The following is a 27927-nucleotide window of genomic DNA, read 5'->3' as shown; positions in this document are numbered from 1 at the left end:
ACGAGACTTTTGAATACCGATATAAATATAAAATTATTTACAAATTCTTATATTAACTTTTACAAATAAAATCTTTTTTTTTTCAGGTGAGTTAAAAGAAAATTATATATTTACACAAAAATGAAAATAAAACGAGGGGTCTCCATCGATTTAAGAGAAATTCCTCGTGTCAGCGTATGGTATAGAATGTCGTTATTTTTAGACAACTTTTCTAAAATTTACTACTTCGATGCTGATGCTAGGAAATTTTTCAAGGTTGAGGATAGAGTTCTCTGGATATCGCTTTGTCGCCTTTTTTCTTATCCAGCCATTGCTCACAAGGGAAAACGACGTTAGTTTTATCCTTTGAGTTCGCAACTTCAACTCTATCCAACATCCAGCCCGAGTTGAAACCTTTGTTATCGTGTTCAATATTTAGTTTAGTGAGTTTGCCCAAATCCAAGCATTCAAACTTAAAATCATCCATATTGCCTAAGACATGGATAAAGAAACACAATCAATACTATAAAATGACTTAATTCTAAAAAGATAATATTGTTATTAGAAATAATAAGGAAAATAAATAAAAATGTAGCAACACGTAAGAAATTCTTTTTACCTCTCTCAAATAAATCTTTAAATTTCTTTTTCAGTTCACGCTTTCCTGAGTCGCCGTTTTCTCCAAATAAAGTTACGAAAACGTTGGCGTTGGTGCCAGCACCTTTGACATCGGCAGTGAAGACTTTTATTTCATATTGTACTGGAACGGATTCTGTACAAAACAGTGATTCGTGTAATATTGTATATTTCAAAATATAAAAAGGAAAAGTCACATAAGAAAACATCTCAACCTCTTATTGTTGCAACTTTGGATTTTTCTACAAATGAGCATTCCAACTGGACACGAGATGACAAGTTCACCCATTGATTGCAATCAAATATGTAACTAAAAATACAAATTTTATTGTAAATGTTAATATATTATGTTTACATTATATTTTTAATCTCAGCAGTTTCAGAATAAAATTTAAATTTAATTAAATTCAAATAATTTTAAAAGGTTTTTTTTAAAAAAAACTATTTCTTCCACTTAAATACCTGACATCAGCAACAACGTCTTTTACAATGACCCTGTTCAAATGCCATTTGTTTGAGGCTTCGCTCGCATTTTTTCTTTCTACCAAACAAACGAACATACTCGTTAAACTGTCTAACGGTTTCGCCACGAAACGTACGGTGTCTGTTTGACCGCTTCGAAGGACTTTTTTTTTCGCTGAGTTTTGAATAATAAGTTCATCTGATTTTTTATTATTTTTATCGACTAAAATGAGCATCGCATTATGAGATGTTCCAGCATCTTTCTTGTCTGATGTAATTAAAGTGACGTCATATTCTATATACAGATAAAGTAAATAAAAAAAAGATATTTTGGAAATGTTATAGAAACATTTTAAATTTGAAAATCCAAAAACAAACTTGTTCTAGATAAAAGATACCAGTAGCAAAATTAATTTAGTTGTTTTAGGAAAAACACGAACGAGAACCTACCAATCATTGCAGCTTTTTTTTTCACATCACTAACTTTAGTGACGCATGCCAGCTCCCTCATCAAACTACCATCATCTTCGTCTTTAGCGAGCCATCTCTCACACGGGAAAAAAAACTTTTCATTGGTGCTGCCATCAATGACTTCCACGTGGGATAGAAACCAACCCGCCCGCATATACTTGTTATCGTGCCAAATGCGAAGCTTAGTCAGTTTACCTGGCGTAAATCATTTACAAAATCAGCTTAATTACCGCGAAATTTTATAAACTTTTAAAATCAATTAAATGAAATAGGTAAGTAAAATTGGCAACGATGTCAAATAGCGGAATTTAAAACAGAAATCGTACCTAAGCTGAGCATTGAGAACGTAAAAACGTCAGTATTTCCTCGCTCAAACTTATCTTTATTGGTTGAAGACTCTTTTAATTTCAACTCGTTTGAACAACCATTTTCTCCGAAGAGCAAAATGTAAACATTAGCGTCAGTACCACAACCTTGTATATCACCTGTTGTCACGCTGATCGTATATTCTGTCTCTAAACGTATATAAAACCTTGCAAATAATTTTTTAGTTTTATGGTTTGGAAGAAAAATGTAAAAAAACTTAAATAAATCTTTAAAAAGCGATTGGATGTATTTACCAACACCAAACCATAACAAAATTAAAAGCAAACCTTTCACCATTTTCTGTCCTTCCACTTCAGCTGGTAATTCTCGAACCTTTTTTTTATCCCCCTCTGTCTTTGAAAACCACTGGCCACAATTAAATGTCACAACTTTTTCTGTCATTAAGTTCAAGAATAAGACCTAGTGGAGATAAGACATAAGACATAAGAGAACACTGATTTAGTAACAATATAAAATCACTTTTTTTATGTCTTAGTTGTATTTTATGCATAATATTTCTAAACTTCTTTAATTTATCAAAACAACTGAACTTTTTTTTAAAAGTTACCTTATCGAGAAACCAATGAGGGCGACTTCCTTTTCCATTATGTCCTATTCGAAGTTTTGTAAGAGTTCCAACATCATCAATGTCCATGCGAAAAACATCAACAGAGCCTCGTTCAAATCTATTTAAACAAGAAAGTATTACAATAAGGATTTTAACACTTCCTAACGTAGTAACGTATCTTTCAAATGTTTTTTAAAAGCAACAACCTTTCTTCTTCTTTTTCAAGTTTAATTTCTGCAGATTGACCTTGCTGGCCAAATAATGTCATTTTTAAATTAGAATCCGTTCCAGCATTCTTCACGTCACCAGTATAAAAGGTAATTTGGTAAGGAATCTCTAAATTATAAAATTATCAGAACTTGAGTTCAACAAACAATTGAGAACAAAGGTAGAATAAGTGATAAAACACGCGTGTTTACTTGGTTTATAAGACACATCTTTATTTTCATCCACTGAAAAAATTCGTGCTGTCTTTCCATCTTCCTTGTCTTTACCGAGCCAACATTGACAGGGAAAAAAATATTTGCGACCAGTTGTAGGAACATCAACCTCAACCTTCTCAACATACCAACTGTGTTTCGGAAGGTAGCCATCATGCCCAAGCTATATAACGTTAAATTGCAATATATATCACCTTCTTTGACAAAAAAAAGTACGCTATATATGTAAATCTTTATAAAAGTACATATATATATGTAAATCTTTAAATGAGGGAAGAATTTCGTTTTGGTTTCGATAAAAGGATAAAAATTCGCGCGCTTTTTGAGTATAAACAAAAGTAGGACAATAAATCAAAACAAACAGCAAGTTAAATAATCATCGAAACAGTTTTAACAATCGAAACCTCGATTTTTTTCATTTCTCCAACATCTTCAGATTGAACAGAAAAAGTTTCAACGGAACCAGCTTTAAATTGGTCTTTTTTAATAAGTTCAAGTGGTATCTTTGGCGAAGCACCATCCGTACCGATAAAAACGATAAATACGTTCGCCTCAGTAGAACTCTCAGCTTTTTCTCCAGTCCATATACGCACCGTGTAAGGAATACCTAGATTAAAAAAACAAACAAGAATAAAGTAAAGAATACTATTTTTATACATATACACATACATACATACATACATACATACATACATACATACATACATACATACATACATACATACATACATACATACATACATACATACATACATACATACATACATACATACATACATACATACATACATACATACATACATACATACATACATACATATATATATATATATATATATATATATATATATATATATATATATATATATATATATATATAACAACAAAACAGCATTACTTTCAAGTAGACATCCCAATGTTGACGCTCCCCCCAGTGACACTTTTGAAGGTGCTTTTCTCATTTTCCCTTTTACTTGTTGTTTAAACACGCTGTCTGCACTATCACTTCTTTTTAGTAAAGATTTCTGAGAAACAGCCAAACTGGCCACACTAGTGGTACTGCCTGCAATTAATTTGCTTCCATATAGTGATCCAGCTGAAGAATGCACTGAATTTCGATCACCCTAAACATGATTTATATAAAATCACAAAATTCAATTGTTAAATGCTACCTATATTAATAAATTAGTATATCACTTTTTATCAAAAATTGTTTATAAACAAAATTTAAACTGTACCTACTGAGGCCATCTGAATTAAAACCAAATTATTTAGAAACTTACCTCATAATTTTTTTCGTATAAAGTTCGTTTAATTTTTCCATCATCACGCTTTTTGGCTAACCACCTTTCACAGTTAAATATAAACTTTCGATTATGTTCTGAAGTGTCAATCACCTCAATTTTATCCAAAAACCAATCAGCACCAAAGTTTTTGTCATCATGTCGAATAACTGCTTTATAAATGTAACCAAGGTCAGCAGCCTCCAACAGAAACACATCATCCTACAAAAAAAGTGGAAATATATTTGTAACTTTTTATGTATTTTGCATGCTTTATAAAACTTAACACCTATTTTTAACCAACAAATTTTCGAAAGTAAATTTATATTTAAAAAAACTTGATTATACATTCTTTCTTTCAAACTTGTTGCTGTTTGTTTCACTCTTTAACAACTGTCGTTCCCCAGTATCTCCATTTTCACCAAACAAGACTAAAAATACATTTGCATCCGTTCCTGCACCTTTAACATCTCCAGTGTAAACATGGACTTGGTATTTGTGAACTAAAAGCAATTCATAAGAATTTTCTTTGAAACTTTTTTAAATGTGTTGTTTACCAAAGAAAACTCCTAAAAAAAAACAAAAAACTTACTCTCAAGCATAGCATCTACTCTGTGTTCAGCTACAGATACCTTGCCTGCCTTATCAACTGATTCCTCAACTATTTTTGAAGGAACAAGCTCCCTAACAATAGCACCATCATCTTCACCTTTTGCAAACCATCGATTGCAAAGGAAAGTGAAAGTAACTGATCCTTTTTTGTTATCTTCTTTATTGTCAGTAAGCTTTCTCACTTCCACCTTGAATAATTAAAGATTTAAAATAATAATTTTTACATTTCAAAAGAAAACCAAATAAAAAAGCAAAATAATGAAAAAAATTCATTAAACAAAAAAAAAAAAACAAAAAGAAAAGTAAAAAGAATTAAACAAATAAAAAAAACCTTGTTTAAGTGCCATGCTGCACCAAATCCTTTGTTATCATGGCCAATTCTGATTTTGTCAATTTGCTCACCAACATCAACTAACTAAAAGAGATTCACACAAAGAATATTTATTATCTTTTTTATTGTTTTTATGAAAGATTTCCAGCCTCAAAACATTATGAAAAAAAAAAAAAAAAAAAAAAATTGGATTGTTAAGATTCTGTATATTTTATCCAGAGATAGAAGTAGAGAAAATGAAGATACAAAATTTTGAAGAGGATGAATTTTGAAAAACTTGACATCATTGTTAACAAATTGATGAAATTCGGTAAATTCTACTTAAACCTCTTACATCTTAGAAACTGTAAATTCTTTTGAGAAAAAGTCTGTTTTGAATATCTTATTGATAAAACAGATGTTTCTACCATAACTATGCATTGTTTTAAATTTGGTTTTTTATGGCAAAAAAGTATACCCTGAAGTTAAACTTTGTTACAAAAGCCAATTTGCTTTGTGTTTTTGTCAAAGATTCTTTGAAAATTTAATCCTTTCTTTAAGTTAAAATTGTTACAGCCTCATTTTGATGATGAAGAGGAGGAAGAGGAGGAAGAGGAGGAAAAGGAGAAAGATGAACTTTCAAGTTGGCACTTTCAATTTATTTTGTGATTTAAAGATCTTAAATGGTTATTATTTATCACATTTATAAATATTTCGTCATTTCTGTCGACTGAAAATATATTTGAAAATAAAAAAAAAACTAATTTATTTCTCTATTCCTTTGATTTTTTTTAAAAATAGCTACAAACAAAATAAAATTGAAAAAATTATTGTGACAGAAGAGAATAATATCATCAAATACATCAAATAAGTTGATCTATTAAAATCATTTATAGAAGCTGATAAACCATTAGAATCAAATTCAGTAACTTGTTGAGCAATAAACAAAATAAACTCTAAATAATAAGTCTAGGGAAGTAAATATAAGCCTTCACAAGGGCTTGAGCATCAAGAAATCTATTACTGAACTCTGGTTCAGAATCAAACTATAATTAAATTGAATTAAATTCAAGACTAGTAGGAGTATTACTCATCATAGGACAAAATCTTTTTTTATAAAATTATAGGTTCTATATTGCCAAAGTTGACTTCAGTAATGTAGAGTCTACAGCATTATTTCATTCCCTTACACTAAACAGAAAGCAGATCAAGAGATTATATTTCTTCTTGCTTCAAAGTTGACAATTGCCTTTATCTTAAAAAAAGATTCATTTAATGGTGATGATTATGAGATGTTTAATAAAGGTGCTGATAAGTAACAACGAAATCAAAAAAAAAAATGGTTGAAAGCATACCAAGCATGCTTCAATGTGATTTTATTCCTCTCAAGTTAACATGAAAATGAGGTGATAAACACAGCAATTTGTGGCAAAACCATTCTCCTAAAACTTCTCTCCTAATTTTCGTTAGAGAAAAAAAAGCAAAAACAAAACAAGATCCATTTTTTTGTTTTAGGCCTTGTTCTATCAACAATTAACAGCTTACCAGAAGAATGAAATGTAGAAGGGATGTTTCCACTTTGTCAATAAATGTTTTAATGTCAAAATTTATCTACTAAACCTGAACAATTTAACATTTGAACACACTGAAAAATTTAACATTTAACCGACTCGTCAGTGAATTAAGTGAGAACACAAATTAAATACTTTGCAGAACCAAGTCTCTGAATGGCCAGACATAGAGTGAGCATGCAAAGAATTTCTAAAAGAAACTTTATGTAAGGAAGCTAACAAGAAATTTCTTTTCTACTTAAGCTAGAGATTTCAATATGATTAAAATAAATTAATGTCATTCAAAATACAAATGTCAATCACAAACAATCAGCATAAGCTGGTTTCTAAAACTTCTTTATCAGTGTCACATAAATTATAGAATACAGTTTAAAAAGCAGAAACACTTAGCAAACCAATACGGAATGCAATAGACCAAGAAGAAAGGAAATTGATAGAAGAGGAATTTGATAAGAATGTCCTAGATTTTTATTCGAAGAATTATTTTTTATCGTAAAGGATTTGTGCACTTTTGATTTACAAAAAAAAGCATTTTACTTTTACATTCACAAATTAGTATAATCTTTTGGGTAACGTAATGCCAACACAAATCAAAGATTGATGCAATTGGACAGATGTGATGAGCAAACTTCTTGAGGCCTGGTGTGTTAGACCAGATATTATATGCATATTCTCTAAAGTTATGCAGAGAATACAACCTCTATAACTTTTCTAACAATCATTTGTCATAATAATAATTACTTATAATAATACTATCCCAAAATATAACTATATTTTGAGAGTTGGGAATCTGAGTATATTTCTAAGACTTTCTTATAAAGGCACCTTTTACAGACATTAAGTCTGTAAAAATTCCTACCTCTCTAACAAATACATCAACTGATCCTCTGTTAAAACAATCTTTCCGTTTCTTCTTAGAATCATTTAAAAATACATCTTCTGTGCAAACTCCACCAATACCATAGAGAGCAATAAATACATTACTTTCTGTGCCTGCACCAGATAGGTCACTGGTGTAAACAACAATTTCATATGGGACATCTAAATTGCAAAATAATAACATATCAGTATAGCCAGTTTTGTATACTATAACAAAGAAACTATTTCATTTAGAGCATACAAAAGATTTAAATATTTGTATTGATTTATTAAGTACTTGCAAAAAGAACAAATGAATGTAAGCATTTTTAGCAAATGGTAGCTCTTACGTTTTTGATAAACTTCTTGTCTATCAGAAGAAGGATAAAGATCAACTTCTAACTTTCCATCTTCTTTTTCTTTGTCAAGCCACCTTCCTGCTGGAAACATCCACTTCTTCCCAATTGAAGGAGCATCCACAGTGACATTGTCTAGATACCATCCTGCAAATCCACCTTTGTTATCATGACCAATTCTAAAAAAAACAAATAATACGACCTGAAAAGTGAAGTAAAGAAAAAAAAATTGGAACTATTTATTGAAAAAATAAAAACAAACCAATAATCAAACCTAATTTTAGTCAAGTCACCAAGATTTACAGCTTCTGTCGTGAACATGTCTGTTTGATTTCTTTCAAACTTATCTTTATTTGATTTTGATGCTTTTAATTCAACCTTACCTTTAAAAGTAAACATTAAAAAAATCTTGAAGCAAAACAACTTTTACCATACTTTGATTCAAACCTTTAGTTTTAAAAAACTAGTGCATAAATAAATGTAATATTATTTTAAATATATTTTTTGATGCAGTGTAAAAAATTTACCTGAATCACCCTTTTCTCCATAAAGTACAATATGTACAATATAAACATTTGCATCTGTTCCAGAACCTGAAACGTCACCTGTCTTCACATAAATATTATATGTTGTTTGTTCAGCTAAAAAAAATCAACTTTTTATCATTAGAATAAGAAAGTAACTTAATAATTTAATAAAATTGTTAATAAGATTTCTCAAAACTTCACAACATTTAAATTTTAAGAAAGCAAAGACTTTTTTACCCATTTGCTCAAGATCAACATTGTCTCCGGCAACAGATTTTGATCTTTTTAGTGATTTTTGACGCTCCAGTGAACGAGATTTTCTTCTTTCATATTCGACTGTATCAACTGCAACCAACTCTCGTGAAAGAGATCCATCATCTTCTGTTTTCGATAACCAACGCTCACAAGGAAACACATAGTTGGTATTTTTCTGAACAAAATTTAACAAAATTTTGTAAGACTTTTAAATCTCTTTTCATTTTAACAAATTAAATCAAAAAATTTAAATTTATACAAATTACATCTCAATAAGTGGTACTTTTTACCCAAACAAGAGACAGTTTGATGATGAAGTAAATTAATGCTCAAAGCAATAAAATAAAAAAAGATTTCCCATTACTCTCCTTATAAAAGAGTTGTATTCAAAAAAATTACAACAAATATTTCTTTTTATATCTTCGCCTCTAAAGTGGTTAGAAAGAAACAAAAACGCTTTCACTTTTACAGAATTTTTATAACTAATTTTTCTTACTATCCATTGCCAACCTGCTTAAACTACTGGTTTCAACACCCTTTTTTTGTCAATTAAACAAAGCTCAGAAGTTTCAAAGAGAACAAATTTTAAAAATATATTACTTTGGTATCTTCAATAACAACTCGGTCCAAAAACCAACTTGACTTAAGTCCAGAGTTATCATGTCGAATTTTAACTTTACATAGTTTTCCCAGACTTAGTGCATCGATTTTAAATATATCTTCCTATTAGGAACAAATTGTGTTAAAAACAAATTTAATTAAAGACAATTATATTTAAGATTATTATTGTTATTTCAATTTAATTAAGGGAAAAAAAAATTATACTTTTGGTAATTATAACATTAACTAGGTCAATAAAGAAATAAGATATTAATTTTATATAGGTTAATAAAGAAATTATAGTTTTGTAAAGAAAAAATTTTGCAGAAAGATTACTTTCAGTAATTTAACGTTTTTTGGAGATATCAAAACAAATTTTTTATAACCTGATTTCTTTCAAATTTGTCCATGTTTGTTTCTGACTTCTTTAACTCACGCTCGCCACTGTCACCTTTGTCTCCGTAAATAGTCAAAAACACATTTGCGTTTGTTCCAGACCCTGACACATCCCCAGTGTATACATGTACAACATATGTATTTGCTGCAATAATTAAGATCATTACAAACTTTATAAAATATAAAATTACTCAACATTTTTAAAAAACAAAAAGTAAATCATAGTAAATATGAAAACTTATTACTTTTTCATAGAAAGGTTTAAAGAACTTTTCTTAAATATTTTTCTATATTATCATTAGGTATGGTAAAAAATTTTAATATATGAATTTATTTTTTTACCTAAAAGGCCAATTTTTATTACAATTAAAAAAAAACAACCCCTTTTTGAATAGAAAACATTTCACTTAAATTATTATTAACACCAGAGATTGCAAAACAAATCAATTATTTTTATTTTAAAATTAAATTTTCAAATATCAAAACTTGAGTCAAAGATTTGGAATTAGGTTTAAAAGTCAGTTAAAGTTGCAACCCATAAACTGGTGCTAGCTTGCCAAAATTAGCCTTTCTTTTAGTGGAGTACTAGATGAGCTTTTCAATTTGGCATCCAGCCAGATAGTAAATGAACATTTCAGTTTCAGTCATTATCTATTCATATCCTGGCCAATCTCTAATGCTAAAGTCAAAAAATAATTTCAATATACACAAATATCCTAATAAAGACATTTTTTGCATGTTAAAAATCTTTCTTGAGCAACGTGCATTGACCATTTTCATTGTCTTACTGAGAGAATCTTACTGAGAAAACAATTATGAATCACAAAAATATGCTTTTGTACTATTTTAGTATTTAAAATATTAAAAATTTTAAACTAAATTTATTATTTTCCACAATAAAATTAAGAAATATCTTACAAACCCAAGTACAGCAATTATTCCTAGTTTAATTCTAACAAAACTACTTGATTAAATTAAATGCTTTGTTTCATGTTTTTTTCAATGCAAATTTAATAAAAACATTTACCAGGTAGAGAGTTTTTTCTTTGGACTTTTCCTGTAGCATCAAATGGAACAAGCTCTCTTACTATTTGCCCATCAACTTCATTTTTTGAAAACCATCTGTTACATGGAAAAAAATAGTTGCAATCATCAAAGTCTTCTTCTTTTTGTTCTTTATCTTCTTCATCTTGATTCTTTGTTTTAGATAGTTTCTTACTTTTTTTAGTCTCTAATTTTTTTTTTTTAGGTGGAGGTTGAAGGCGTCTAACTATTATCTATATTGGACAAAAAAATATTTTTTAAATAACTGTACAAATATTTTAAATGATTGTACAAATATTTTAAATGATTGTACAAATATTTTAAATGATTGTACAAACATTTTAAATGATTGTACAAATATTTTAAATGATTGTACAAACATTTTAAATGATTGTACAAATATTTCAAATGATTGTACAAATATTTTAAATGATTGTACAAATATTTTAAATGATTGTACAAATATTTTAAATGATTGTACAAATATTTTAAATGATTGTACAAATATTTTAAATGATTGTACAAATATTTTAAATGATTGTACAAATATTTTAAATGATTGTACAAATATTTTAAATGATTGTACAAATATTTTAAATGATTGTACAAATATTTTAAATGATTGTACAAATATTTTAAATGATTGTACAAATATTTTAAATGATTGTATAAATATTTTAAATGATTGTACAAATATTTTAAATGATTGTACAAATATTTTAAATGATTGTAGCTTTATGCTAAAAATTGATCTTACTTAAACATATAACTATTGTACGTAGACATGTATATACAATATACATGTCATCTTTCAAAGTTCATCAACCAATAGCTTGCTCTTATGAAACACTATTTAAACCCTTAAAGGGTTTTTTAGTAAATTTCTTTTCCAAATCCAAAATTAAAATTCTTCAAACAACTATCACTGTAGATTTTTATTTTAATATGTACAAAATGTTTGGTTGATTTATCAAAAAATTTATCATCAATGATTAAAAAATATAATCAAGAGTAGAAAATAAAACTCTGAAAAAACAAAATATTTACTTTGTCCAAAAACCAGGCAGATCCCAAACCTGAGTTATCATGACCAACCCGTATTTTTGTCAATGGTCCTAACTCATCACTTTCAATCTTTAAGGAAGATGGTATAACGAATAAATGATGAATAACAAATAAATAATGAACAACAAATAAATAATGAATAACAAATAATAAATAAATAGTTAAAGGTTAATATAAGAAAAGTTAACAAAAAAAAATTTTTTAATAATTTATTGATAATAAAATATCTTACTTTAAAATAATTTATTATTAATAAAACATTTTACTTTAAACTTATCAACTTGAGCTCTTTCAAAATTATCACTTTTATTACGCAGCCAAAACTCTTCTGACTTGCGCTCTTCACCATAAAGAACAATAAAGACATTTGAGTTAGTTCCAGCTCCCCGTTTATCACCAGTATGAACTTCAACTTCGTAAGGGACTTCTGTTAAAAGTTTAGTTGAAACTACAGCAATAACTTTTTAAAATATTTCATACAAAATAAATTTAAATTAATCAACCAAATTATGCAACATGTAAATTTTATTCTTTAATGGAAGAAATTATGATTTTTTCACAAAATTGAAAAAACAATCTTCCTTAAAAATTTCTTGAATAAATGATAATTGAATAATTATAACAATAATTATTATAAATAAAAAACTATTTTTATTAGGACATTTTTTAAAAATTAAGCTAATAGTAAACTTCTTCTGGAAAAACAATTAAATTGAATAATTGAAGATTGCATACGATTATTATGCTAATAGTAAACTTCTTCTGGAAAAACAATTAAATTGAATAATTGAAGATTGCATATGATTATTATGCTAATAGTAAACTTCTTCTGGAAAAACAATTAAATTGAATAATTGAAGATTGCATATGATTATTATGCTAATAGTAAACTTCTTCTGGAAAAACAATTAAATTGAATAATTGAAGATTGCATATGATTATTATGCTAATAGTAAACTTCTTCTGGAAAAACAATTAAATTGAATAATTGAAGATTGCATATGATTATTATGGATAATTTGTGAGATAACTGAATACAGTAACGTACAAAAGTTTAAAAACGCCAAATTTTTTTTCAGTTTTTAAATCAGCTGAATTTTTTATTAAATGTTCGTTATATTAATTCAATAATACAAACCACAAAAAATCTAAATTATTGGTTGAATACATTGAAATTCAGCACTCTTTAATCATTAATTACTCAAAAAACTATTTAAAACATTTTTCTAATTTTTATTGTTGTTTGATTGTATGGGCATTAAATATTGGTTATCATTGTTATCGCATTAAAACAAGTAAACAAATATAAAATCGAGAAAAAGTTTTGGAGATTTTTTTTCAAAATCATTTTGTTGTCACATGTTGACATTTCAAAATTGACAAATGTTGCTTGATATTCAGTTGGATTTATTATGCGGTGATATAAAGAGACTTGGTCTATTTAAAGAAAAGTAGGAAGTGCAAAAAAGAAAGGATTTAAAGATAAATATAATGTAATCATTTGCTCCATAAAAGCAAATCCATGTCAGTTACAGAGAGATCTTGCAAGAAAATTTGAATGCAGCCAAGCTTTGATAGGAAAAGTACTTAAATCTTGAGAATATAAAGAATATCATAAAAAGAAAATTCCAAAGCAATTGTTGTCAAAAAAGCAATATAAACTTTTAAGCAGAGAAAATGTTTTCAAAATTGAAGACAATGTTTCGGTATTTCAATCCAATTATTTAAACAAATTGCACATACAGTGTGCTATATGCAGCTGCTACTTGTAGTGTTTTAATTTCATTCCTTTTACTAAAATGAATTCAAAATATATCATAAAATTAAAACTTCAAAGCAATCCATTGCTGGAGAATTTAAAACAATTCTTCATTCAAAAAAGCTATATAAACTTTTAAACTTATGCATAATTGAAGAAAATTAAACCCATTGCAAAAAGAACTTTTCACAATTGCCAGGCCAGCAATATTTTTATGAGTCAAAAGGTAAATATGTCACAAACAAGTTTAAGTTTATTCAGACTGGAAAATTTGCTCCCAAGTTCCTTGTATGGCAAGTTCCTGTGGTTTGAAAAGTGCACCATACATTACTTGTAAGACTTTGAGCTCAGATTTGTATATAAAAGAATCCTTTAAGAAACTCCTTTTGCCATTCATTAAAAAAGCATATGTCCACAATATTTTGGCCTGATTTGGCTTAAATCCACTTCTCCAAAAATTCTAGAATGGTAAGAACAAAATGGCATTGAATTTGTACCTAAGGAGTAAATCCTCCTAATCGTCCAGAGAAGCAAGTTATTGAAAGTTATTAATCAATTAAAAAAGGAATCCTATTGAAAAGCAAGAAATCAGCTTTAGATGAAGATTAAACAAAAAAAAGATAGCAACTTCAAAAGAAGTAGCTCAAAGCAAGATCCAGAAGATGATGTCAAGTACTTGCAAAAATATTTGGTTTCTATCTAAGCGTTCAATTAAAAATGTAAAAAGTGATTGGAATAAATAATTTAATTAGCTTTATTGTGAAAAAAAATTAGAAAAATCTGTTATGTAGTTTTCAAGTAATTAACGATTAAAAGATACTGAATTTGATTGCGTTCAACCGATATAACAGTTAATCTAATTTTTTAACAAAAGGCTTCTGTGCAAAAGTTTAGAAACATTTTCATACCCCACAATTAAAATCAAAGTTTAAATGCCAAAATATTTGTGAAATTTTATCATTTAAATTACTTTGTGATATTTTAAACGCATAGGAAATGTAAAGAAGTTTCAAATCAAATAAAAAAAATAGTTATAAAAGCTGTGGAGAAAAATGTCTTATGTAAAGATTTCTAAACTTTACAATGTTTCAAAACCAGAAATAAGTCACATTGTCAAGAGATTTTGTCAGCTCAAAACTATTGAAAATAAGTCTCGCACTAGAAGACCTGTTACAGCTGAAAAGGCCAATAGATCATTGGTAAGGTATTTCAAGAATGATCTTTTGAACTTAATAAAATTATGTGTCAGTTTTATGGCACAAACTGTAGCATCAATAAAACTAAACATCGATGACATCAAAATAATCAATATGGTTGTCATCCGGTTAAGAAACCATTCATATCTGCAAGAAATTTGAAAGCCAATAGATCATATTAGTTGACAGTTAATGGCTGGTCAAAAGTCCTTTACTCTGATGAATCAAAGTTTAGAATATTCAGCAGTGACAAAATTACCACATGCGCAATTGAAATTCACACTAACTTTGGAATCATGTTTTAATTTTCTTTTGTAGGAATCTTTGTCTTGATTTATGGTTTTCAAATCTTTGATACGTACATAAACAAATAATAAAACAAAAAATTTTTTTACAATGACTGCCAAAAGTAAAATCATGTTTGACCTTCATTTCTTTGGTGTTACACCCAAGAACATATTAGCATTTTAAGAATTAAGATGACTAAAATAACTGTGTATGATATTTCAAGTCAATTTAAAACATTTGGTCACATAGAAAGAAAACCAAGAAGTGAGACAAACAAGTAAGACACTTTTTCCATCCTTAAGAAAGGTCGACTAACAATTCTATTCTCAGATTAAATATTTTTTAAAATGGATTCTGTAAAAATAGCAGGACTGAAAGCTACATTAGCACCTCTAAGCCAGAAAATGTTCCAAAGTCCCTTAGTTTTAAGTTAAGGATGAAACATCCTGCTTCTGTGATGATGTTTGGAGTTGTGACCTCCAATGGCCTGAAGATGCTTCCCATTTTTAGTGATTCAGGGGACAAAATCAAAGCAGATGTGTATATTAAAATCTTGGAAGACCATGTCCAGTCATGGGTCACCTCTAAATTTGACCCTGATGAAAAAATTGTGTACCAGCAGGATGGGACTCCACCTCATACAGTCAGAAAGACCCTGGAGTGGCTCAGAAAAAACATGCTTAATTTTTGGGAGAAAATTTAGTGATTGCCACTCCCTAGATTTAAGCCCTCTTGACTACAGTATATGGGGATATATTGAATCAAAGGCCTGTACAACTCCCCACAACTGTATCGCAGCTCTGAAGGCCTCTGTCATCAAGCAGTAGAATCCCATGCCCAAGGAGTATGTCCTGAATATATGTAAGAGGTTCAGGTCTAGAATTAAGATTGTGATCAAGACCAATTGTTCATACATTGAGCAATTTACTTAAAATTCATACAAAATCACATGAAATAAATTATTTTCCCAAAAGTATTTTCTTGTTTACTTGTTTTTAAAACTTACCATTTTCAAAAATTAGTGTTATTTTAAGGGCGCATTCTGTAGGTCAGATGCCCAGTAAGAGACAAACTCAATCAAAAATACCAGTTACCTACTGCTAAACATGGCATAGTAATGTTATGGTTTGGGGATGATTAGTTGTGACAATGTGGGTCCAATTAGTTTGTGAAAAACCAACATACAAAGACTATTTATTTATTTTGATTGAGGAATGTTGGTATAATATTCCTTAGGATATTCTCATTAATTTAATTGATTTTGATGCCTCATTTCTATGATACTGTTTTGAAGGCAAATGGATATGCCATCAAAAAACTGTCTTATTGAAACTATTTTTTTGAAAAATTGACGCTGTAATAATTTTTTAAATAAATTTTTATCAAAATTCAGCTGTTTCTAAACTTTCACATGGAAGCCTTTTCTAAAAAAAATTAAATTTTAATGATCAGGGAAATTTTATGAAAAATTATACTTTAAAAACTGAAAAAAAAACTGGTGCTACTAAACTTTTGCCTGCTACTGTATAAATACTTTGTAAGGTATAACTATTTTAGGGGAAAACAAGAAAAAAATATGATGTAAGAAAAATAGGAAAATAAGAATTAGCAAGAAAAAATACTTTTAGACAATACTCTCTCTTCACTAGGATAAAGCTCTCTCTCAATTAACTTATCATCTTCATCTTCTGCAAGCCATCGATTACATGAAAACTTTAAGTGCTGTCCTTGAGACGGTATTTCTACGATTACAGATTCCAAAAACCAACCAGCTCCCATCCCTTTACCATCATGGCCAATGATTAGTTTTTTAATCTACAAAATAAAAAAGTAGAACAAAAAATTTTGTGTGTGGATTGAATAGGTTTTTGTTCATTTTTTTAAATTTACAGAAAAACAATCAACAATAAAAAGCAGAGCGGAAAAATAAAAATAAAAAGTGTCTACAATTTATATGAAATAGGCTTATGAACATATAGAAATGCATGAACAGCCAACATCTATTTTGACAACTTTGTACATAAGCTGGGCCTGTATTAGTTTCAGCAATTACAAGTAACTTGGATTCAGAATAAAAAATAAAATGACCTGGTAAAATAAACTTACTTTTATTACTCTCACAACCACTATTATTTTTACTTTTAACTGAACATTACAAATTTTGATTTTTAAGAATAGAAAAAAGTAATAACTTATACTTTTCCAATATCCATTGCCTCCAATGTAAACATATCACTTCTTCCTCGCTCCCACTTATTTTTAGTATTTTGAGCTTGACGCAACTGAAGTTTTCCTGTATCACCTTTTTCTCCAAAGAGAATCAAATAAACATTAGCATCTGTGCCAGCTCCTTGAACATCACCAGTTTTTACACTTACATGGTAAGAAGTTGCTAAAAAAGCAGAAAAATATTTGTCCAGTAAAAAAACAGAGGTCAAATTCAAGGCATATTAGTTTGAGAAAATTTTTTCTAAATTTCAAAAACAAATTTTAAAATGCTTCACTATGGAATAAAAAAAAGTATTGAAATTTGCTGAAACACCAAAGATTTGGGAACAATTTTGTGAAGCACTCTCCCCTATTTTAAACAGTGAAGAAAATGAAAAATCATTAACAAAAAAAAAAAATTTTATGGATTCTTTTCAAGAAAGCAAATAAATGATAAAAACTCAACATATTGATGAAAATGGAAAAATGGCTGACAATTGTATAATAGCTGAGGTTTGAAGAGATTACTTTTAAAATCTGAAAAGAATTAAAAGTTTCATTTAGACATTTTTGTATGTTTATCAATGAAAGTCTTACTTTTAAGTAAAGTTGCTGAATCTCCAGCAGGAAGCTCACGAACAATTAAGCCATCATCTTCATCAGTGGCCAACCATCTAAGAATTGGAAAAATATGAAGAATTTTCAAAACTCAAACCAAGTTTAATTGCTTTGTTTAAATTAAATAAAATATAACTGTAAATTCTTCAGAATATTTTACACAACCAGACCTATTGCACAAGAATGTATAATTAGCTTTGGTCTGTGGATCTTGAATAATGACTTTGTTTAAGAACCATCCATCACCACTGTTATTTCCATTATGACCAATCCTTATTGAGTTTAATTTAGACAAGTCAACTGCTTCTACAATGAATTCATCAATCTGGATAGTGCAAAATAGATATTTGTAAAAACAGTTACAAATTAAAAGATACTCATAAAAAATATTTACAAATATTTACTCATAAAAACATTTAAATATCTTAAGCTTAAACTAGTAATTTAGATAGAGATTTAGCAATTTAGAGATTTTGATAGATTTAGATCTTTTAAAAAAAGACAAATTAAAAAAGATAAATGTAAAATTGTTTGATGGTAAATGAGAAAATTAAAAAGATAACAATGTTTATAGAAACCAGAAGAATCAAAAGCATAAGTAAATATTACAAGAAACTATCAATATGAACCATATTTAATGTACTATTTTTCACCTGTTTCCTTTCAAACTTGTTAATGTTGTTTGACTTTAACAAAGGTCTATCCCCAGTATCTCCTCTGTCACCAAATATATTTATGAAAACATTAGCATCAGTGCCTGCACCAAACTTATCTCCAGTGTAAACAATAACTTTATAAGCAAGGACTAAAAAATGAAGTCTTAAAAAATAAATCTATAATAAACACAGTAAAAAAAAACTGTTACTACAAATATCAAATCAAAAAAAGGAATTCCTTATATACTTTAAATTACCTGGCAAAGGTGCTGCAGAACCTCCTTCTGCTGGTAGTTCTCTTACACATTGACCATCATCTTCACCTGTACCAATCCATCTATTGCATGTGAATAAATACCGGTGTTTTGTTAAAGAATTTTCAAGTTCCACCTTAAAATTAAAAAATATCAGTGACAAAATCAAAGACAAGGATCAAAACATGATTAAAACAAGAATAAAATAAAGTCGACAAGATTAGAACTGTTAAAGGAAAATTATTTCAAAAACAAATTTTAAATAGAAAATAGAACTTTACATAAATATTCAACAATGACTGACCTTACTTAAATGCCAGTCTGAATACATCTTTGTGTTATCATGGCCAATACGAATCTTATATGGCACTCCAATCTCTTTCAATTCAACTTTAAACTTATCAACACTGCCTCTCTCAAAATTATCAGTTTTATTCTTTAAAACTGTTTCCTCTGTTTTTCCTTTATCACCATACAATGTGAATGAAACTGTAGAATCAGTGCCAGCTCCAGGAATATCACTTGTGAATACAGACAAGTTCCAGACATTTTCTTAAAAATCATCAAAGAGATATTTATAAACAAATTTATGCCGCAGTCTGAGATGTAAAAATGTACTATTACCATTTAAAACTTCAGTTCTACATATTTACATGATTATCAAAAATTTGGTATTATGTAGTTCAATATTTAAATAAACCTTTATGAATGAAGATTTTTTATTTGGAAAAACCATTTATTTAGAAAGATTTTTTATTTGGAAAGATCTATTTGAATGAAAAGATTTAAACCTTATTAATCTTCCTAAAAAGAGTTTTGAAAAACTATACTTGATTCTCGTTGTGTTCTGTAGTCCATATCTTCATACAAATCTCTTTCAATTAATTTATCACTCTCATCATCAGCTAGCCACTTACGACAGAAGAATGTTTGTGTTATACCTGTTGTTGGTGCTTCAAGTACAACCTTTACAAAAAAAAAATTTTTTAATAATTGTTTTACACATTTGATTTCATTTTTAACTTTGCCTTTGTTTGGAAAATATTAATCATTATTAAGTTGGAATAAATAAAAAACTTTGTGACATCAGGAGTCTATTATCACTGCACATATATTTAATTAGAATTGAAGTAACTTAATAAATATAATAAACTAACCTTCTCAAGATACCAACCTGCACCAACTCCAGAATTATCATGACCTATTGTTAAATGGTGAATAGGGCTTAATTCCTCTGCACATTCAACATTAAAGATATCTGTGCTATTACGATTGAAATTATCAGAGCTACCATTTTGCACCCATAATTTACCACTGTTTTTTTCACCATCTTTTCCTCCATATAAAATAACATATACTTTAGCACTGGTTCCAGCCCCTCTTACATCTCCTGTTGTTATATGTAACTTAAAAGGAAAACCTAAGAAGAAAATTTTTTAAGGAAGAGACAAAAAAAAAATTGATTTTAGAAAAATCTGTGTAAAAGCTTGTCTTGAATAGACCTATTTTACAAACATCTATAAATTTTAAAGCTGTTTTAAAAAGGGTTTGGTAAAAATACATTTTAAAGGAAAAAATACCTGGTGTAAATTCACTTCCATCAGCAGGTCTAAGTATCAAATCTCGAGATATTTGCCCATCATCTTCAGAGTCTGAAAGCCATCTTCCACAAGGAAACTCAAATGTTTCATTTTTTGAATTTTTAACAATAACCTATAAAAAAGAATGCAATATGCAAAACATATATTTGATTTATAAACTTTATGGAAAGATGAATTTAAAAAAATTTTACTTTTAGGTTTATAAATCATTTTAAATATTTTAACTAAAAACTTTAATTAAAACTTTAACTAAAACATTTCAAACACTTTAAAGGACTTAAAGCAAAAACTCAAGACTAAAACAAGAAACTCAAGAGCAAAAAGCATAATCGCCTTTTTTTTTTTAGCATATGAACACATTTTTATCATGATCATATGCCTAATTTTAGCAAAGTTTAATGGTTAATGAAGATTGAAAGTTTATTTTACCTTATCAAGAAACCATCCAGCTGCAATTCCAGTGTTATCATGGCGTATTCTTATCCTTGTCAATGAACCAATGTCTGGACATTCAACATTAAAAGTGTCAATTCTAGATTTAATTTTTAAACAAAAATTTTAAACTTTAAAAGTTTCAATATAAAACATTTATTAGTATTTATCAAAAAAAAAAAAATAAATTAAAATTTTTCACTTCTTTCTTTCAAAGTTATTTTTTGAGCCATTCAATTGCATTTCTGTTGAGTTACCATCTTTGCTAAACAATGTTATATAGACATTAGCATCAGTTCCTGCACCTCGCACATCACCAGTGTATGTGCTAATCACATACTTGTGGGCTTAAAAAAAATTGTGCCTGTTTGTTAATTAAATTTGTCATAATATTAATAATAGCAATTATAATAACACACAGAGTAAGAAAAACTTTAAAATAAATCTCACAATTCACAGTTTAACAATAAAAAATGAGAAGTAATTAAAAACTCTACCTGATGGAACATTCTCTAAACTTTTTGTACCAAGCAAGGTTCTTGATATTTCTTTATCTCCTTCATCCTTTGAAAGCCACTTGTTGCAAATAAAATACCATTTCTCCTTTATATTTTCAGTATTTGTAATAATAACCTGAATTACAAAAGAAAAACCTTATTAATTCATATTTGAAGTTTTTTTTGACAATTAACTAAATAGTAATTATCTTCTATATATTTACTAAAAAATTGGATAATTTTTCATTTTTCAAAATTATCCAAAGGTTTTTCTTGATAAAAACCTCAGATCAAAACCAATTTGCATGACTCCAACTATAAAAATGATGAATAGACACTTTTCTTTGATCTTGTTAGAACACAAATACATATTTTCAATTATATACAGATTTACTTCATGTTTAAACAAAATCTATAACAATAAAATGACAAAAAACACAGTAAAATGAAGATAGGTTACCTTATCAAGAAACCAGCCAGGTGCAAAACCAGTGTTGTCATGATCAATTCTAAAAATAAAAGATAAATATTTTAAAATTCTATTAACATATCCTAGTTAAATAACAAATATTAACAGACAAGTTCAAGTGTTTTTTTTTTTTATTTGTAAAATCAGAAAAAAGAAATAAAAACCAATAAAAATACATTATTCGTTGAATCTTTCCCAAGTACTTTGTTTTTATCTTGAATATATCAGTCTGTGATCTTTCAAACGTATTTACATTTCTTTAAAAAAAAATATCTGTATGTAATTTACAGCTTCTTACCAAAAACTAAAAACTTGTTTTTAAAAAATAATACAAGTACAAGTTACATTTTCAGAGTGAACTTTATCTATAGAAATTAAAAACTTCTTATACTATCATTTGTAATTTTATATTTTCAACAGACACCTGTTGATAAGTTGCACTCTTGGTGTTGTTCCTCGATCCCCATACATAGTTATAAAAACATGAGCATCAGTGCCAGCTCCTTTTACATCTCCTGTGATAACACTCACTTCATAAACTACACACACAAAAAGTTCATTTTTTAAAAAGTGAATTACATATCAGGATATTACCTTGCTTTTATTTAACATAATAAAAACACATTGAACATTTTCAATATTAATACTACATAAACAGTAAACACATACCTGCTTATATCTAAACAAAAAAATTTCACATTAACTAATAAAAGTTAGAAGTATGACATTTATATTATTTGTAATGCAAGTGCCTAAAATATACAAAATCGAAAAGTTTTTTTCAAATACTTAAAAACACAAAATAGTGATTACAATAAAACTTGATGGATAAATCATGCCTGGGAATGTTGATATAGTAATAGAACATTCATTAGTACTTTTTTAATAAGTATTCAAATCCTCGCTTTGTTTTTAAATGTACACCAAAAAATTTCTCAGCAACAAAACAATCTATTCACATCAAAAAAAGATGTCTGAAAAATTCTGATCATTTTAAATTTATTTGTGTTTACACAATTTGCTAAAAAAGCAAAGTTAGAAATCTCTTTCATAACCTTACTTTTTCAGAACAAGATGGAAGTAGAAATCTACTTTTCTGACAGTTGAAGACTTTTGAACACAGTTTAGTTTCTTCTATTCAAATAACTTAGGCTCAATTTTAATAGATTTTCTCAATAAAGAAAAAAGACACAAAAGATGTTCAAAAAAAAAAAAGTATTCAAAAAATAACTTGCATAGTCTTTAAAAGACAACATCTGGTAATAGAAGCAGCCCGTAAAAATTTTGCATCTAAATTTAAATGACCTCTCAATAGACATTAAAATTATAGTTTTCAAGATAAATACTCAAATAACTATAGTATTAATTGATGTACAGTACTCAAAAACAGATTTTAGTGTATTTTTTAGTTAATTTTGCTTTATCTATTGTTGTTTTCTAATTAATTATTATATGTTGACATCATCAAAGTATATTTAGTTGTATTTCAAAATGTATACCTAATTTCTAGATGTAGTAAATACTAGGATTAGCAATTTCATAGTAATAGAAATGCACTTTGCTTTTTGATTTGATATTTTTACACTATTATCAATATTGATACACATTACAATTTAGTTCTATGACCTTATAACATTTAAACTGCTTGTAAAAAAATCAACAAGCTGAGCTTTTCCACAAACAGTTTAAATTTTACAGATTACTTGTTGTTAGTGCAGCATGCTACTAATGTACCAACAACTCAAAAGCAAAATATTGTTGCAAAGTCTATAACAGAAGCATCTCAATGATGGCAGAAACAGGGAAGGCAAATAGAGACAGATACAGTTGAAACAGAAAAGGTTTATGAAGAAATTTCTCAACAGAGGCACTTGTTTGTGGTGAGCTAAAATTTCTATTTTTAAAAATTAAAATAAAAATTGTATCTAAAAATTCAACTTTTGATAAATCTTTAAAACTGCAAAACTTCCTTTCCAACAAGTTATTAGACTTGCACAGTTCACATAATTTAATGGATTTATTTATCTAATTATCAATTACTTGAAAAATCCTAGACATCCTATCAAGAGGGTCTGAGGAGAAATAGAATGGTAATTTCACTGCACTACATCAGCTCTCATTGTGAATTGTTTACACACAAACCCACTGTGAAAAGTTTCGAAGCGCGCGGGGTAACGGCAGCTCAATGCTGCTGTTTTAAACGTAACCCGTTAAAAAAGGCTACGGCCTTGCATGCGAACGTTGTTGTTTTATTCAAACAAACTCTTTTTGTTTCCTGCTGTCCGGCATATGTAGGACACAGAAGTAGTCCAACTATATCTGTTATATTCCTGCCCTAAACATATATATTCCTGGTCTGAACTTAGTCTACTCTCAGACTGACTCAGTAAAGTAGTAAGCTGGTGTGTTTGCAATCCATATAACTAAAAGACCCAGAGAAGATTATTAAACAAAAGTTGTAGGTTTTAGGGCCCTGACTACACTACAATAAATTTTAAAATCAGTTTACAACACCAGAGAGTTTTATTTACATTTTAGATTAATGAGTTTTTAGTTAATTAAACCAGGCCCATTTATGATCTTAAATTCTTGTTTTAAATACTTTGTTACTGTTTAGTAACTAGTTTTTGGAGTTTATCAAGTATTAAAAGAAATTGCATATGTTTTGTACCTTTAGTCAATGCCAATATTATTTTGACAAATTTATTAAAATTTAGATCAAGTTTGCTTGATTACATTTTTTCCAAAAACATGAAGTTACCAAGTAGACATACCTTCAAATATTGTTTGTTTTTCTAACAGTGTTTTTAAACTTTGAATATTAGAGTATTGCTCATTAGTTTTTTAGAATTTGGATTAAATTGACAAATTTGATATTTTCTAAAATTTTATATAACAAAGATTTCCTTATCCATTGCTTTTCTAAAAATTAAATAAGAATGTTTAATTCTGCCAAGAGTCAAGGTGGATGTTGTAAAATAGTATGTTTCATGTTTATGGGTAAATGCACAAAAGAGTTAACACCCACAATAATTGAAATGGTACTTGACTTGAATGGAACCAATCATTGATTTTAATGATTCTTGCATACCACTTGGAATATGTGATAAATGCAGATTTCAATAGTAAAAACCTATGAAACTTGTTTTCTTTGCATTGCCTTTTTCTTTGTATTTGTTTAAAGTAAAAGCAAAAAAATATTTTTAATTTGTGAAGTCAGCATGATTTTTTTTTGTACTACTTTGAAATAAATTTGAGTGAAAAAGAGTTATTAGATCTAATTAACAAATATATTTCATGGCCCAAAATCAGACATTTAATCTGCTAAAAAGAATGTAATTCTTTCACATATAAAACACTCTACATTGTAAACTAATTTTAAAATTTATTACAGTGTAATCAGGACAGAAAAACTTTCACAACTTTTTGTTTAATAAAATTCTCTGGGTCTTTAGTTATCTGGGCTCTAAAGTTTGTATAGGAGTGTAGCCTTTAAGGCACAGTAGATGGTAATAGATTGTTTAAACAAATTTAGAATATTCTGACCTGTTTACCATATTTGGAAAACAATAAAAAAATAAATATCTCAATAATTATCTCAAAATGTGATTAAAATCTGATATAAATATTATATTGAAAAAAATATGATCTATTTAATGGGTAAAAGGTGTAAATATTAGAATTTACTTAAAGAAAAAAAAAAAAAAATTTTGGTGAAAAAAACAAGTTGTTTTAAGGGTTGTGAAAGGAAAAAAAACAAACCCTTTTTTTTTCCTTTCACAATCCTAGAACAGGAGGGGGGTATACATTTACTTCTCTATTGTTGATGTTGTTTGTTGACTCCCAGCATCTCATACAGATTAAAGAAGACTGGCAATATCTAGAGGATTACTGGAAGTCCAGCAGATAATCATGGCTTAGGAAGACTTAGAATTCAATGAATCAAAAAAGCAGAGACATGATGGGGCTTAGAGGCTAGAGAAAAAAAAAAATTGGAGATCACCAATTCATGTATAAGTGTTTAACTTGTGATGTAGATGGTTACACAGGATCTTACTTCAGGTATTTTTGAATCTTTTAGGCATAAATAGATTAAAAAGTACAAAACTCACCAACTCTTTGAGGTTTCTGTTCATTTATTGAAGGTTTAAGAATTCTTTTGAGTTGACAATCTGATTCATACAATGATAACCATGATTGACAAAGGAAAGTCCAAGATTGTTTTGTCTTTTGATTTTTAACTACAACTTCTTCAAGATACCAGCTTTGGGTCCTTTCAACACCATCATGCTACAAAAAATCTTAGTTTTCAGAGAATTAGTTTCTAATCTCTGTATTGATTAACAAAAGTAATTATTAAAGCCTTAAGATTGTTTTTTTTTATACATAGTTTTTAGAAAATATACAAACAGTGTAGTATAAATATACCTCTATTTCTAAAGCTATAAGATCACCAATGTCATTTGAGTGAATGAAAAAAGTTTCACTAGATGCACTTTTAAAAATAAAAGAAGACTTGGTATCAGCTTCATTTTCAGATTTTTTTATAAGCTGTTGCTTAGCAACTTTTCCTAGTGTACCACGAAGTTGTACAAAAACCTTAATATAAAAAAAAACACCTGAAAATGACATTTTTAGCTCCCAACTATTCTACTACATGTTTACTTGTTCTACTAAAAGTATTTTGTGATAACACTATTTAATGAAATTAAATTTTCTAAAAATTATTTAAAGTTTTAGATGAAAGTTTTCATAATAAAACAACTTTTCATGTAAATAAGAGGTTTAAAAAATTTACCCTTGCATTTGTGCTGCTGTTTTTCAGATCTCCTGTTAAGGTTGTGACACTATACACAGTTTTTGTCACTAAAATTAAGATTAATTAATAAGAAAAATTAGCTTCTTTAGGTAACAATCTACTGAAAGTAATATAACCCTAACTATATATAATACAATCCTACCACATACATACATACATACATACCATACCATACCATACCATACCATACCATACATACATACATACATACATACATACATACATACATACATACATACATACATACATACATACATACATACATACATACATACATACATACATACATACATACATACATGCATGCATGCATACATACATACATATATACATGCATACATACATAAACATACAAACACTAAATAAAATTCACCTTTCGGTTTTGTTTTTACAGGTTTCTAAAATTGAAAGATATTTAAAATATAAAGAGATATAAAAAAAAATGGCAAAAAAAAAAAACAAAATAAAGCATCTATAAATCAAATTAAAAAATACTGAACTATTTAAAGATCAAATAACTTGAATATTTGTATAAATAATTATCGCTATTTACATTAATTCAATAAATATAGTATAGTATAATATAAAAATACACATTATAAATTTACATATTAATAAACTATCATATAATTATATTAAAATATGTTAATTATATATCTTAACACAATAAATATGTACTTTTCGACCATCCAATAAACTTGCTTTTATGCCCAACTTTCTTTCATAATAGGCAACTAAATGAGGATCTTCTAGAGGATTATAAGCTGGCATTATTGTTGTTTTTCCATTAACAACTTTTGGAAAACTAACTGAGTTAGTAGAGTTTGGCCTAGCTGCATACGGTGCTTTTTTACTAACATCTGATTCAAAAGGTTTGTGGGATAATGAAACATGGAATTTTTTCATTGGAACAGTAGGATAAGCATTAGGGTTTGACCAAGGACTTCGAATTTCTAAGATAATTTTACTAAAGTGATTTATATCTTTTATATACAGATATAATTATATAAAAGCACATTTATTAAAGAACCAATTCATACTTTGATTTTTTTTTTAGATGTCTTTTTTCAGATAAAATAAACCAGAAAAATTTGAAAGTGATCTAAATTTAAAAGATAGCACCTTACCTCCAAATGGAACTGCAGTCATGGGCCGTTTTCTGACCAATATAGGGTCCATTTGAATAAGTGTTTTGACAGCAGCAGAATTCATCACAAATAGAAAGTTATCAAAATTCTTACATACTTGCCTTAAAATTTATATTACATTCACTGTAGAAATTGTGTTTATAATTCATATATTAAAAGATTTGATTAAGACTTATATATTAA

At 27.9% G+C, this 27927-nt stretch overlaps 1 protein-coding gene across 1 annotated transcript; it reads right to left on the bottom strand.

The window, feature by feature from the left end:
• Positions 1–7: 7 nt before the first annotated feature.
• Positions 8–27893, bottom strand: LOC145185975 (lipoxygenase homology domain-containing protein 1-like). Its single transcript, XM_090096760.1, has 48 exons — positions 27724–27893; positions 27275–27549; positions 26970–26994; positions 26576–26643; positions 26206–26376; positions 25890–26067; positions 22202–22316; positions 21954–22034; positions 21769–21817; positions 21309–21444; positions 21014–21158; positions 20809–20911; positions 20359–20491; positions 19936–20198; positions 19609–19744; positions 19083–19330; positions 18782–18914; positions 18522–18673; positions 18039–18193; positions 17848–17924; positions 17241–17434; positions 16665–16857; positions 12066–12226; positions 11782–11868; positions 10718–10967; positions 9681–9835; positions 9295–9417; positions 8677–8869; positions 8440–8553; positions 8187–8295; positions 7907–8091; positions 7558–7739; positions 5149–5232; positions 4798–5005; positions 4554–4708; positions 4206–4427; positions 3821–4046; positions 3327–3529; positions 2902–3085; positions 2689–2818; positions 2483–2600; positions 2202–2334; positions 1875–2063; positions 1528–1743; positions 1078–1372; positions 831–925; positions 599–751; positions 8–471 (listed from the first exon to the last, which is right to left on the bottom strand). Exons 1-48 carry the CDS (start codon positions 27806–27808, stop codon positions 251–253), a joined length of 7506 nt encoding a protein of 2501 aa, XP_089952886.1. The 5' UTR covers positions 27809–27893; the 3' UTR covers positions 8–250.
• Positions 27894–27927: the final 34 nt, after the last annotated feature.

Source organism: Hydra viridissima, unplaced genomic scaffold (genome assembly GCF_058129835.1).
Source record: "Hydra viridissima isolate aposymbiotic clone 2 unplaced genomic scaffold, HvirCarnegie_v1 scaffold_9, whole genome shotgun sequence".
Taxonomy (NCBI): domain Eukaryota; kingdom Metazoa; phylum Cnidaria; class Hydrozoa; order Anthoathecata; family Hydridae; genus Hydra; species Hydra viridissima.
This window is presented reverse-complemented; position numbering and strand designations above follow the sequence as displayed.